The sequence below is a fragment of the Rana temporaria genome, chromosome 1, assembly GCF_905171775.1.
Source record: "Rana temporaria chromosome 1, aRanTem1.1, whole genome shotgun sequence".
In the NCBI taxonomy this organism is placed as follows: Eukaryota; Metazoa; Chordata; class Amphibia; order Anura; family Ranidae; genus Rana; species Rana temporaria.
The window spans coordinates 379929243-379943713 of NC_053489.1; the positions used below are offsets into that span (position 1 = coordinate 379929243).

The window sequence follows — 14471 nt, forward strand, 5'->3', positions numbered from 1 at the left end:
ATCCAGGCTCCTCTGTGCAAAACAAACTGCAAAGAAAATGCAAGTATAACATATTTGTTATTTAAAAAAAACAAAACAAAATTAGACTTTACAATCACTTTAACTATGCATAAACACATAGGAACTGGGGTGCAATAAAATGGCAGCAGGTGCTTTGGACTGATGAGTCAAAATATTTGGTTGTAGCAGGAGGCAGTTTATTCGCTGGAGAGCGGTACAATAATGAGTGTCTGCAGACAACAGTAAAACACAGTGAATGTTTCTTGCATGTTTGAGGCTGCATTTTTGCAAACTGAGTTGAAAATTTGGTCAGGACTCAATGCTGAGAAATACAGGCAGATACTTATCCATCATGCCATCACGTCACTTCCGGTGACGTCATTTCTGTGCATTCTATGCTGGTTCTGCTGGTCTTCCTGGTGGCTACAGGACGTGATACAGACCCCACCCTAGCAGCTCATGGATAAAGTGCAAGGATGTCAGAAAAGAAAGTGACACTTTACTACAGATGAGCATATTTTAACTTATATGCAGTGAGTGCTCTGTATTTTGCCATTAAATCATTTATACTAATACTACACTCAGGTGGCACTTCCTGCTTTTTCCCTCCCATACTATCAGGGAGGTGTGTGATTGGAACCAAAATTATTCTGCAGCAGAACAATGACCCCAAACATACAGCCAATGTCATTAAAAACTATCTTCAGTGTAAAGGACAAGGAGTCCTCAAAGTGATGGTTTGGCCCCCACTGAGCCCTGATCTCAACATCAGTCTGTCTGACAGGAAAAGACAGAAGTATTTGAGCAGCCTACATCCACAAAAGATCTGTGGTTAGTTCTCCAAGATACATTGAACAACCTACCTGCCAAATTCCTTCAAAATCTGTGTGCAAATGTACCAAGCATTTATGCTGTTTTGAACGCAAAGGGTGGTGACACCAAATACTGATTTGATTTGGATTACTCTGCTGTTGATTTACTTTTCATTTGATAAAAAATAAACTATTAACACTTCGATTTCGAAAAGCATTCTTACTTTACAGCATTTTGTCACACCTGCATAAACCTTTTGAACAGTAGCGTACATAAACTTCAACATGATTGAAGTAAACTTCATTCCTGTCTGTTTTTGAGTTCCCTCTGTAGTGAAGTTTGTGTTAAAAGGAATGCCACTATAAGTGCTTGTATTTGTCTACAATAAAGCATCTCATGTCATACAAATTATTCATATTTACTGTATACAGAGAGGAGAAATAAAATACAAAATAAAAAAAACAAAAGACTTCTAACCTTGCAGTAAATACCCATCTGGAAATCTGACTCTCAGAACGGTGTACTTATACTTCTTAATGATCATTTTTTCTTCCCTCTCTCGCATTGCTTTAGTTCGAAGTAGTGATTCTCGCTCCAGCTTCCCTTTCCTATGGTAAAACAGATAGCAGAACACTTCACTTTCATGGAATTTTTTTTTTGCAATAAATAAATAAATAAATAATAATAAATATTATATATATATATATATATATATATATATATATATATATATATATATATATATACACACACAAACTGCTAAAAAAAAATAGGGAACACCTTGATAACATATCAGATCTCAACATGCAAAAATCTCACGCTGGATATCTATACTAATATGAACTGGGTAATGTGTTAGGAATGAAAGGATGGCACATCATTTGATGGAAATGAAAATTATCCACCTACAGAGGCCTGAATTCAAAGACACCCCAAAAATCAAAGTGAAAAAATTATGCAGCAAGCTAGTCCATTTTGCTGAAATTTCATTGCAGCAACTCAAAATGGTCCTCAGTAGTTTGTATGGCCCCCAAGTGCTTGTATGCATGCCTGACAAAATCAGGGCATGCTCCTAATGAGACGACGGATGGTGTCCTCAGGTATTTCCTCCCAGATCTGGACCAGAGCATCACTGAGCTCCTGAACAGACTGAGGTGCAACCTGGCGGCACCGGATGGACCGAAACATAATGTCCCAGAGGTGTTATTTTGGATTTAGGTCAGGTGAGCATGGGGGCCATTCAAAGGTATACATTTCTTCATCCTCCAGGAACTGGCTGCATGCTCTCGCCACATGAGGCCGGGCATTGTCGTGCACCAGGAGGAACCCAGGACCCACTGCACCAGTGTAGGGTCTGACAAAGGGTCCGAGGATTTCATCCCGATACCTAAAATGGCAGTTAGGGTGGCATTGTGTAGCCTGTAGAGGTCTGTGCGTCCCTCCATGGATATGCCTCCCCAGACCATCAATGACAAACCTGTCATGCTGAACGATGTTACAGGCAGCATAAAGTTCTCCGCAGCTTCTCCAGATCCTTTCACGTCTGTCTGCTCTCATCTGTGAAAAGCATGGGGCACCAGTGGCAGACCTGCCAATTCTGGTGTTCAATGGAAAATGTCAATTGAGCTCCACAGTGTCCGGCAGTGAGCACAGAGCACACTAGAGGACGTCGGGATCTCAGGCCACCCCTATGAAGTCTGTTTCTGATTGTTTGGTCAGTGGCCTGCTGGAGGTCATTTTGTAGGGCTCTGGCAGTGCTCATCCTGTTCCTCCTTGCACAAAAGAGCAGATACCGTTCCTGCTGATGGGTTAAGGACCTCCTACAGCTCTGTGCAGCTCTCCTAGAGTAACTGCCTGTCTCCTGGAATCTCCTCCATGCTCTTGAGGCTGTGCTGGGAGACACAGCAAACCTTCTGGCAATGACACGTATTGATGTACCATCCTGGAGGAGTTGGACTGCCTTTGCAACCTTTATGGGGCCCAAGTATCGTTTCGTGCTACCAGTAGTGACACTGACCCTAGTCAAATGCAAAACTAGTGAAAAACAGGGAGAACATGCAAACTCCAGGCAGATGGTGTCACGGGCGGGATTCGAACCAGCGACCCTTTTTGGTGAAAGTGCTATCCACTACACCACTGTGCTGAACGAACATGATTGCGGCTGAAAGCATGAGATCAGTGTTCTTTTTTTCAATCTCATGCTTTCCAGCCTGGAGGACAGATGTGGGGTCTTATTGACCCCACCTATCTCCATAAAGAGGATCTGTTACACACTATTCCTATTACAAGGGATGTTTACATTCCTTGAAATAGGAATAAAAGTAATCAAGAAAAAAAAAAGTGCAAAACTAAAAAAAAATCAGAAAACATAAATAAATAAATAAAACACCCCTGTGCCTAGTAGCTCGCACTCAGAAGCGAACGCGCATGTTAAGTCCCGCCCACATATGTAAACGCCGTTCAAACCACACATGTGAGTTATTGACGCGTGCATTAGAGCAAGAGCAATAATTCTAGCACTAGACCTCCTCTGTAACTCTAAGGTTTAATTTCTCTTTATTATTTTCCGTTTTCTTTTTGTAAGAAAAAAAGGGATCAAGTTACATGCAGATAATACACGTTATCTAATACACTATATACATGTATACAGCAATAATATAGTTTATAAATCAACTAGTTTCGTGTCTTCCCTCCCTCCTCCCTCCCCCTCCCCCCGTCCAGCCCCCAATTATCATTATAGAAATTTACAGGAAAAAAAGAAAAGAGGAAAAAGAAAAAGATACACCTAGGAGGAGGTATCATCGTCTGGATTGTCCATTGATCAGGCGAAGAGAGATAAATTAAAAGGAGAAGAGGAGAGAGAGAGCCCGAAGGGCGCTGCAAATAAGCAAGCCAAGAGCAAAGGAGAATGGGGAGACCTTGCTTTTCTTCAACAACAGTCCACGGCTATAGAGAATCTTTGACACCCATTAGGGTGAGAGGATTTTAAGACCCCCTATAGAAGTTATCTATCCAGGGGGAATCCCATTTCTCTTAGCCAAGGTCCCCACACTCTTCTAAATCTACCATAATTTCCCTGCTTAATAAAGGCCACCCTCTCGAACCATACCAGTGCATTGATAGTTTCGACCCAGTTCTCCACAGATGGAGGAGCATGCGCTTGCCATCTCTGAGCTATTAATTTCCGAGCTTGGAATAAGCACCTAAGTACACTTTCCATTGCTCCTGGAGGGATTCTATGGTCTTCCATACCTCCTAACAAGCAGGTTCTAACCTCCGGCTCTAAGGAGGTTTTAAAGGTTTTATTAATCCTGTTTATCACTTCTATCCAGTATCTGAAGAGCTTGGGGCATCTCCAGAACATATGAATAAGATCCCCCGGTGTCTTGCACCTGGGGCATTCATCGCTCTGGTTCCAACCTAGAAAAAACATTTTTTTAGGGGTATGATAGACCCGGTGCAATAGAAATAAATGGGACAATCTCTGTGCTGGGGCGATTGACACCAATGTCCCTCTATGTAAAATATCATTCCATTGCTCCGAGGTTAGTGACCCAATGTCTTTTTCCCATCTTTCTCGGCTCTTAAAAGCCCCACTTTGACTTATAGTTTTAGTGCCGATTTTGTCGTATAGTACCGAGATTTGGCCTTTCGTTATATTTGTTTGGATTGTCTTAAGAAGCACAGGGATATGTGTCCTGACCATTGGATAAACCTTAAACTGGGTCTGGAGGGCATGTCTAATCTGTAAGTAATTAAAAAAAGTTTTGTTAGGTACATCAATTCTTCTCTCAGTTTTTGAAAACGTTTTGATAAGGTTGCCCTCATACATATGTAGTACCCGTGTTATTCCTTGGATCTCCCAAATTTTGGGGATTTCTAGATCTTTAAGTTCCATTAAGTTCTTATTATGCGAGAGGGGAGCAAATTCAGTTATCCCAATATAGCCCAATAAAGCTTTCGTGGTCTGCCACACTTTGTTAATTAGCTCTATAGTCGGGCATCTTTGGACAAATGAGTTTGCCTCCAGGGCTTCTATTAAAATTTTGTGTGGGGCCCTTGATAGCAATAGCCTAAAGCAGTTATTGCCCAAATTTAGATTGCCACAGCCCGCTAACTGCTGTAACTGAGACGCCAGGAAATATGATCTTGGATGTGGAACCGCCATCCCCCCTTCCTTCACCGGGAGCTGCATTGTATGCAATCTAATTCTGGACTGGCCTCCCTTCCACATTAACTCCCTAAATAATGTTTCAATCCGTTTAAACCATAATTGGTTCAGCCAAATTGGAGAGTTGTGTAACACATATAATATCTGGGGGAGCCAGATCATTTTTATCAGGTTGCATCTCCCAGCTACAGAGAGGGGGAGACGGTTCCAAATGTCTTTCTTTAATTTCAGTTTTAACAAAAGTGGAGCTATGTTGTTACTGGTATACTCCTTAGCCTCGCTGGTAATCCAGACCCCTAGGCACTTCCTCTGTAACTCTAAACTGGTAACCTGTAAAAAAAAATCAAGCGTCGCCTATGGAGATTTTTAAGTCCCGAAGTTTGGCGCCATTCCATGAGTGTGTGCAATATTAAAGTGTGACATGTTAGGTATCTATTTACTCGGTGTAACATCGTCTTTCACATTATCCCTAAAAATTGGGCTAACTTTACTGTTGTGTTATTTTTTAATTCATGAAACCGTTTTTTTTGGCAAAAAAAAGGCGTTTGAAAAATTATTGTGCAAATATCGTTGGAAATAATTTTGTTTTTATGACAGCCACTTTATTCCCTAGGGTGTCTGCTAAAAAAAATATATATAATGTTTGGGGGGTCCTGAGTAATTTTCTAGGAACAAAATATAATTTTTACATGAAGGAGAGAAGTGCCAGAATAGGTGCGGTATGTGGTTAAAGTGAAACAATAAAAGTGAAATATTCCTTTCAATTTCATAGGGGGGGTATAGTATGCCTGTGAAGTAGTGCATGTTTCCTGTGCTTAGAACTGTCCCTGTACAAGATGTCTGTCAGCTCACTTGGGGCCAGGTGACAGATGCACTCCGTTGGAGACAGGAGTGCACCGCAAGGTAGTGAACCTAATAGCCGACTGCTGCAGATGGTCAGGAAGCGTGAGCCTGAGATTCCCCAGGGTGCAGAGTCTAAGGTCCAGCAGGTGTTCACCAGAGCCTCTAGTGGTGAGGATGGCCTTTGCTGCAGCTGAACCCAGGTCGTGACTCCTGGGGTACCCCGGGTCACGCTCCGTAGGGAGAGAGGGGTAGAAGTCACTGAGAACACAAGGGATAGTGTTGGGTAAGCCGAGGTCGGGGCAACAGGCAGACAAGGGTAACCAAGGGACAGGCCAAAGGGTCAGGGTCATGGGCAAACAAGCATAGTCAGGGACAAGCCAAAGTCAGTGCACAGAAAGGTAAACGTATCACACAGCAGACAGGAACAGCAACAAACAAAGTTGAACAGCACTGCAGACCTGCAGTGCAACAGTTAATATAGACTTCCTGGGATGGCCTGGGGTGGGGCCATACAAGAAGGAGAGGCCAGAACAGAGTCAGGCCTCTAATGCACACATGTAGACAGGTAAGCTGCCAGACTTTACTACATATCCATGACAATGTCATTTCTGAAGGAAAAAAAAAAGTAATTTAAAAGCACTCATGGCTAAAAAAGAATACAGTCATTGCTCATAAAAAAAAATGTGGGGGTCCCCCCAAATTCAATTACCAGGCCCTTCAGGTCTGGTATGGATATTAAGGGGAACCCCGCCCAAATATTCCCCCATGCCAGGCCCTTCAGGTCTGGTATGGATTTTAAGAAGAACTCCACTCCAAATTAAAAAAAAATGGCGTGGAGTTCCCCCAAAAATCCACACCAGACCCCTTATCCGAGCACGCAACCTGGCTGGCCGCAGAAAAGAGGGGGGGACAAGAGAGCGGCCCCCCCTCTCCTGAACCGTACCAGGCCACATGCCCTCAACATGGGGAGGGTGCTTTTGAGAGTTCCCCCAAAAATCCACACCAGACCCCTTATCCAAGCACGCAACCTGGCTGGCCGCAGAAAAGAGGGGGGGACAAGAGAGCGGCCCCCCTCTCCTGAGCCGTACCAGGCCACATGCCCTCAACATTGGGGGGGGGGTGCTTTGGGGTCCCCCCCAAAGCACCTTGTCCCCATGTTGATGGGGACAAGGGCCTCATCCCCACAACCCTGGTCGGTGGTTGTGGGGGTCTGCGGGCGGGGGGGCTTATCGGAATCTGGAAGACCCCTTTAACAAAGGGGACCCCCAGATCCCAGGCCCCCCCTGTGTGAAATGGTAACGGGGTACATTGTACCTCTACCATTTCACAAAAAAAAGTGTCAAAAATGTAATATAAGACAATAGCCGGTTTTTACAATTTTTTTATTAATGTCTTACAGTAGGTGAACGCGATATTGTGTCAATCTCGCTCCCTTTCTCGGCGAGATTGAGCACCTACGAGCCCCATCGCGGGAGCCAGCGCCGAACTGGCTTGCCGCGATGGAGACAGAGCCGTCATAGAAGCGACGGGAGATCCGACTTGGATTCCCGCCAATTCTACACGTGTGCGGCGTTTGTTATGAATCCGGAGGGGGAAGTCCCCGCCGGATTTTAAATAAAAATTCGGCATGGGTTCCCCCCTCAGGAGCATACCGGGCCCTTAGGTCTGTTATGGGTTGTAAGGAGAGCCCCCCTACGCCGAAAAAAAACGGCGTAGGGGGTCCCCCTACAATCCATACCAGACCCGTATCCAAAGCACGCTACCCGGCCATGTTGATGAGGACAGGGCCCCTTCCCGACAACCCTGTCACATGGGTAGGTACAGAGCATGATGGGACTGTGAGGCCTATATAGGTCCGATGAAAGCAGCGCACCTGCCATTTCAGCGAGAAGAGCCGGCGTGTCAACATCTGGAGAAGAGAAGAAGATGACGTCACAGCCCGGAAGAAGAAGAATACCTCACAGCACGGAAGAAGAAGATAGACGTTCAGCGCTGAAGGAGAAGGCACCGGACAGCTGGAGGAAAAACCGGGGTGCGCCGAGTCAACAGCGGAGAGCGGCGAACATAGCAGAAGACCCCCGGAGAGTGAAGAAGACCCCCGGATAGCCGAAGAAGACCCCCCCGGATAGCGGAAGAAGAAGCACACCACCCCCCGCCGAAGACGTCGGAGGAAACCCGCCGAGGAGTGGGCGCTTTTATAAAAGCGACCCCCCCGGCGGTGGAAGAGAACCGGACGGCGGCGAAGAGCGGCCCCCACCCGAAGACGTCAAAGAAGAAGCCCCCCCTGGTAAACAGAGCTAAAGAAGACAGGGGGAGCCTCCGGAGCAGACTAATAAAATATTTTAATACCCTGTGTTTTTTATTTGTGTTTTTACCACTTTTCCTCCAGGTGAATGGGTAGGGGTACGATGTACCCCATATCCATTCACTTAGGGTGGGGGGCCGGTATCTGGGGGCCCCCTTATTAAAGGGGGCTCCCAGATTCCGATAAGCCTCCCGCCCGCATACCCCGACAACCAACGGCCAGGGTTGTCGGGAAGGGGCCCTGTCCTCATCAACATGGGGACAGGGTGCTCTGAGGTGGGGGGGCCGCAGTGCGCCCCCCTGCCCCAGAGCACCCAACCCCCCCATGTTGAGGGCATGCAGCCTGGTACGGCTCAGGAGGGGGGGGGGGCGCTCGCTCGTCCCCACTCCCTTCCTGGCCGGCCGGGTAGCGTGCTTTGGATATGGGTCTGGTATGGATTGTAGGGGGACCCCCTACGCCGTTTTTTTCGGCGTAGGGGGCTCTCCTTACAACCCATAACAGACCTAAGGGCCCGGTATGCTCCTGAGGGGGGAACCCATGCCGAATTTTTATTTAAAATCCGGCGGGGACTTCCCCCTCAGGATTCATAACAAACGCTGCACACGTGTAGAATTGGCGGGAATCCAAGTCGGATCTCCCGTCGCTTCTATGACGCGCACGTTGGAATGTGCTGTCACTATTCCAGTGAGTGCGAGATGTCGGCGAGATCTCGGCACCATGTCGCCGAGAATCAGCGCGATGCTGTCATGCTAAAAACACAATATCGCAAACACCTACTGTATTTACGCACTTCTTCTTCTTCCATCTTCTTCTTTTCTGCTTTCATTCGGGTTTCTTCCTCCCAAGACCCAAGAAAGAAGCAGAGGAAGAAGATTCTTCTTCTGCTTATTTCTTGGGTCTTCTCGTCCGCATCTTGCAAATATGCAGGGCGCAGAGTCTAAGGTCCAGCCGGTGTTTACCAGAGCCTCTAGTGGTGAGGATGGCCTTTGCTGCAGCTAAACCCAGGTCGCGACTCCTGGGGTCCCCCAGGTCACGCTCCGTAGGGAGAGAGGGGTAGCAGTCACTGAGAACACAAGGGATAGTGTTGGGTAAGCCGAGGTCGGGGCAACAGGCAGACAAGGGTAACCAAGGGACAGTGTCAGAGAACCAACTGTGGAAGAACTGGCAGACCTGTCTTGCACGGACCTACGAGCACAGTGCGCATGCGCGCACATACGAGCACAATGCCCGCGCATACGAGCACAATGCGCATGTGCATACAAGCACAATGCGCATGCGCGTGCATACGAGCACAATGCGCATGCGCGCGCATACGGGCAACACCATAAATACATTGTTCTTTACTGCGCACACAATGCGGGCGGGACTCCTGGCGTCAGTGCCCTATTTAAAGCTTGTTGCAGCAGTCACCAACTGCTGCATGATCTTCAGCCCTTGGTGTGATCCTGAATCCTTGTTCCTGTTCTCCTTGAATTCCTGTTGACGACCCGGCTTGCCTGACCAAACTTCTCCGTGTATGACCCCCTGGCTTGTCTCTCGGCTTATCCTTGTCCTGTTCCTGTCTGCTGGATCCAGTGTATGACCTTGGCTTGCCTTCTGACCTGTTCCAGTCACTTCCTGCTTTCTGTGTATGACTACCGGCTCGGCTCCTGACTCCGCCCCTGGGTTTCCTGCCAGTCCACCTCATCTACTACTTCCGTGGTACCCCTGCCTGACTGCGTATCCTGGTCTACAGCTGATCTCAAACATCTACTCAGCAAGTCGCAGCTGGCAACTCCTGCATCTCTGGGCATAGCTCCCCCTGTGTCACCTCCAGGGGGCGTTCTGCACTTAGTCGCAAGGGAAGCCCTCTCAGCACTTCGGCCTCTGGTAAGGTACGTAACAGACAGGCCAAAGGGTCAGGGTCACAGGCAAACAAGCGTAGTCAGGGACGAGCCAAAGTCGGTGTCTAGGTAAGTCTAGGTAAACGTATCACACAGCAGACAGGAACAGCAACAAAGTTGAACAGCACTGCAGACCTGCAGTGCAACAGTTAATATAGACTTCCTGGGATGGCCTGGGGTGGGGCCATACAGGAAGGAGAGGTGATAAAAAGGCAGCCAGAACAGAGTCAGGCCTCTAATGCACACATGTAGACAGGTAAGCTGCCAGACTTTATTACATATCCATGACAATGTCATTTCTGAAGGGGAAAAAAAGTAATGTAAAAGTACTCATGGCTATAAAGAATACAGTCATTGCTCATAAAAAAAAAAAATGTGGGGATCCCCCCCAAATTCAATTACCAGGCCCTTCAGGTCTGGTATGGATATTAAGGGGAACCCCGCCGTCAAATAAAAAAACGAGAACGAAAGAGCGGCCTTCCCTCTCCTGAACCGTACCAAGCCACATGCCCTCAACATGGGGAGGGTGCTTTGGGGTCCCCCCCAAAGCACCTTGTCCGCATGTTGATGGGGACAAGGGCCTCACCCCCACAACCCTGGGGGTGAGGCCCCACAACAAAGCATCACCCCCAGAAGCATCACAAGGCAACGGAAGCATCACAAGGCGGGATCTTCAATTGGAAAAAAAGAAGCAGAGGAAGAAGAAGATGGAGGAAGAAACCCGAATGAAAGCAGAAAAGAAGAAGATGGAAGAAGAAGCACGGAAAGAAGACATTAATAAAGGAATTGTCAAAAACCGGCTATTGTCTTTTTTACATTTTTGACACTTTTTTTTGGTGAAATGGTAGAGGTACAATGTACCCCATTACCATTTCACACAGGGGGGGGCGGGATCTGGGGGTCCCCTTTGTTAAAGGGGTTTTCCAGATTCCGATAAGCCTCCCGCCCGCAGACCCCAACAACCACCGGCCAGGGTTGTGGGGATGAGGCCCTTGTCCCCATCAACATGGGGACAAGGTGCTTTGGGGGGGACCCCAAAGCACCCTCATCATGTTGAGGGCATGTGGCCTGGTACGGTTCAGGAGAGGGGAGGCCGCTCTCTCGTTCTCGTTTTTTTATTTGACGGCGGGGTTCCCCTTAATATCCATACCAGACCTGAAGGGCCTGGTAATTGAATTTGGGGGGATCCCCACATTTTTTTTTTATGAGCAATGACTGTATTCTTTATAGCCATGAGTACTTTTACATTACTTTTTTTCCCCTTCAGAAATGACATTGTCATGGATATGTAATAAAGTCTGGCAGCTTACCTGTCTACATGTGTGCATTAGAGGCCTGACTCTGTTCTGGCTGCCTTTTTATCACCTCTCCTTCCTGTATGGCCCCACCCCAGGCCATCCCAGGAAGTCTATATTAACTGTTGCACTGCAGTTACCATCTTCAGGACCCCTATACCACGCTCCTATTACATCCTTTGGGCACTAAAGATGTCCATTACAGCAGGTACATTCGAGCCATCACACTGCACTCTTCTTTTCCACCTGGATTTTGGTGGTTACGTTGTTGAAGGTGTGACAGGGTTACTCTGGAGACCTAAGATCTGATGTTAACCCTTTCCCTCTTAGACTCCGTAGTGGCATCGGTGTTGTTTTATTATTAGATTTTTATCAATTATACCACAATCATTTTCCTTATTATTATAATTATTGTGTGCATTCAAAGTGTTTATTATCATGTAATACCAATGTTATTTTATCCTTACAAGACTATAAAGTTTTATGCCATCTCCATCGAGCGCTGCTTTTTTGTTTTTGTGCTTTCATTTATGGATGATCCTCAGTCATGCAGGATAGGGCATACCATAGGGTAGTTGGCAGTCTCTCAATCTTCTTTTAAAGGCCAGGAAAGTAGCCCTCTGTTTCTGCATAGTCACTGAGAAAATCGGGGAAGGTAGTGATCCCATTGCCATTGAAGGATATGTGGCCCTTTGGGAAGGTAGTGATCCCATTGCCATTGAAGGATATGCGGCCCTTTGTGCGGGTGGCCCTCAGAATCGCTTCCCTGTCCCTGAAGTGCAGGAGTTTGATGAGCATAGCGCATGGGGTGCCCCAATAGGTAAAGGACGCAGGGGAACTCTATGTGCTCGTTCTATGGCAAATAGAGGAGAGCAAGTGGAGGCGCCAAACGTAGTTGTCAACCACCGCTCCATAAAATCTTCAGGGGGCCGTACCTTCTGAACCCTCCGGAAAGCCCAAAAACCTCAGATTATTACACCTTAGGCAGTCCTCCATATCTGTTAAATTATGAGTGGTATAATCTTGGGTTTGGCGCAAATTCTCTTACAGAGGCCTGCAAAGGACGGGTATCATCCTCCAAATCCCCTATGCGTTGTTCTGCATTGATCACTCTATTGCGGAGATTATGCACATCTTGTTTTAGGAAGAACAAATCTGATCTGATAGGAGTCTGAGTGGTGAGAGAGACATGGCTGTGCCAAATAGCCTCCATGATTTGTGTTAGCGTGGGTTCTGCAAAACTTGTGGTCAGCACTGGGGGAGAGAGGTGTTGTGTCCTCAGGCTGCGAGAGCAGCAGGGGGTCCTCAGGGCTAGAGGCAGGCGGGTTTTGTGACTTACCCTTCCCAAGTTTATGTTGCGCTGCCGTGGATGAAGAGGAGGCCTTGCTGCGATTCCTTCCATGAGGCTGGCTGGCGACATGTTGTTGCGGTTTAGATAGAGAGAGCAGCGAAGGGAATTTGGCGATATCCTCTAGCGCAGGGCCATATTTCACCATCCTCAAATGTTCCTGGTGGTCTCAGGAGGGTAGGAAAGCTGGTGGATTCTCACAGGAGAGATAGGGACAGATGGAGCTCAGGCCACCTGCCTCCTCACATCCCGGCAGTCAGCCACGCTCCTCGTCGGGTGATAGTCTAGGTGAGGGAGCCAGAGCTAGGGCTGTTAATCACCTGTCATGCAGTTGTGGAAGTAGAGGAATGCTTCAATAGCCACTGCACAGGGCAGTTTGACAGGTTGAAGTGTAGGAGGTCAGCCAAGTGCAAAGGGGGGAAGGAGACCCAGCCACTGTAGCAGGGTGGAGCAAAATGACTCTGGAGCTAGGACTAGGGCCGTGGCTGTAACTTGTGTGACTTACAATAGCAGCCAGCCACTGCACGACTGAATAAGGTGCTCTGGCTTCCAGGGGTGGCCCAGATCAGGCTAGAAGGAGTCAGTTAGGTGAATGCCGGGGTGTACCAAGATGGCTGTCTCACACAGGGCCGGGTCCGATTGTCCACCTGTAGGCCATTGTGAGGGATTGACACTGAGTGTGCAGCAGGCCTGTGAGGTGCCTTGGCTGTGCTGATGAAGAGCCAAATGCAGGTGGAGCAGGAAGGCCGAGAGTGATTGCTGGTATCTCGGCTGGGGTGTAGAAAGATGGCCGCCATTCCTGGATGTAGGCTAGAGCCGCGGCCTCTCCCCCAGGCAGCCGCACACATGGCGGAGCGCGGTTATGCCAGCCTCAAGCGGCGCCCATGTAGCTGCAGGGACGGGTGTAGAGCGGTCAGGGGGGCCAGAAGCGGGCGCTGGTATGGTGGCCACCACTCTGGAGATGGGCCGGAGAAAGAGTCTGTCCTCCAAGCAGCTGCAGAAGCGGAAAGATGCTGCGATTTCGGCCTCGGGCAGCACGCCTGTCTGGGGAGCCCCGAGTGCCGCAGAGGGAGCAGGATGGGTCCACTGGAAAAGGGATGGTAAAAATGGCAAGCAGGATGGCAGGAGCTCTTCCCAGGCACGTCTTGTTCAGGTTGTCCTCAAGCCACACCCCTGGACAGGACTTTAAATATGTGACCGTCAGCTCTGCAGAAAAGGTAGTCTTATGGCGTGAGGCATCTGACCTAACCACATGGGTTCTTCAGATGCCGGCATAGTTGTAAAGGTGCGTTTTTCAGGAGCTTCCTGGAAAACAGGTGCTAAACGATTCACTGGGGGTTGACGTGAACAAGCCCTTTCTAGACATCGCTCCTGAAAGTGGACATTTTAGATTCTAAGGGCAATCAAGTCATCCAGGGTGGAGGGTATGGCTCTGCCAGCAAGTTTGTCCTTATTACGATCTGCTAAACCCTGCCAAAAGGTTGCAGTAAGGGCCTCATTATTTCATGCTAGTTCTGAGGCCTAGGTGCAAAACTGAACTGCATACTGACCAACAGTCATGTATCCTTGACGAAGCCGAATAAGTGCTCCAGCAGCAAATAAGGCCCTGCCAGGCACATCGAAAGTCTTACTGAAAGCTTGCTGGAAGGCGGGAACACAAGAAAATATAGGATGTTGATGCTTCCACAGTCATGAGGCCCAAGCCAGAGCCTCACCAGAAAGGAGTACGCCACCTTGGAACAGGGCTGGACTGGGACAAAAATGTGGCCCTGCACTTCATCCAGACCGGCCCAGGGCACAACACATCAGGGTA

At 48.1% G+C, this 14471-nt stretch overlaps 1 protein-coding gene across 2 annotated transcripts in view; it reads right to left on the minus strand.

The window, feature by feature from the left end:
* Positions 1-14471, minus strand: part of UBXN6 (UBX domain protein 6) — a 479989-nt gene that overhangs the window by 140096 nt on the left and 325422 nt on the right. For both annotated transcript variants that reach the window (XM_040322526.1, XM_040322525.1), the window contains exon 10: positions 1291-1421. In XM_040322526.1, the coding sequence (XP_040178460.1) occupies positions 1291-1421 (131 nt within the window). The remainder of the gene's footprint in view (positions 1-1290; positions 1422-14471) is intronic.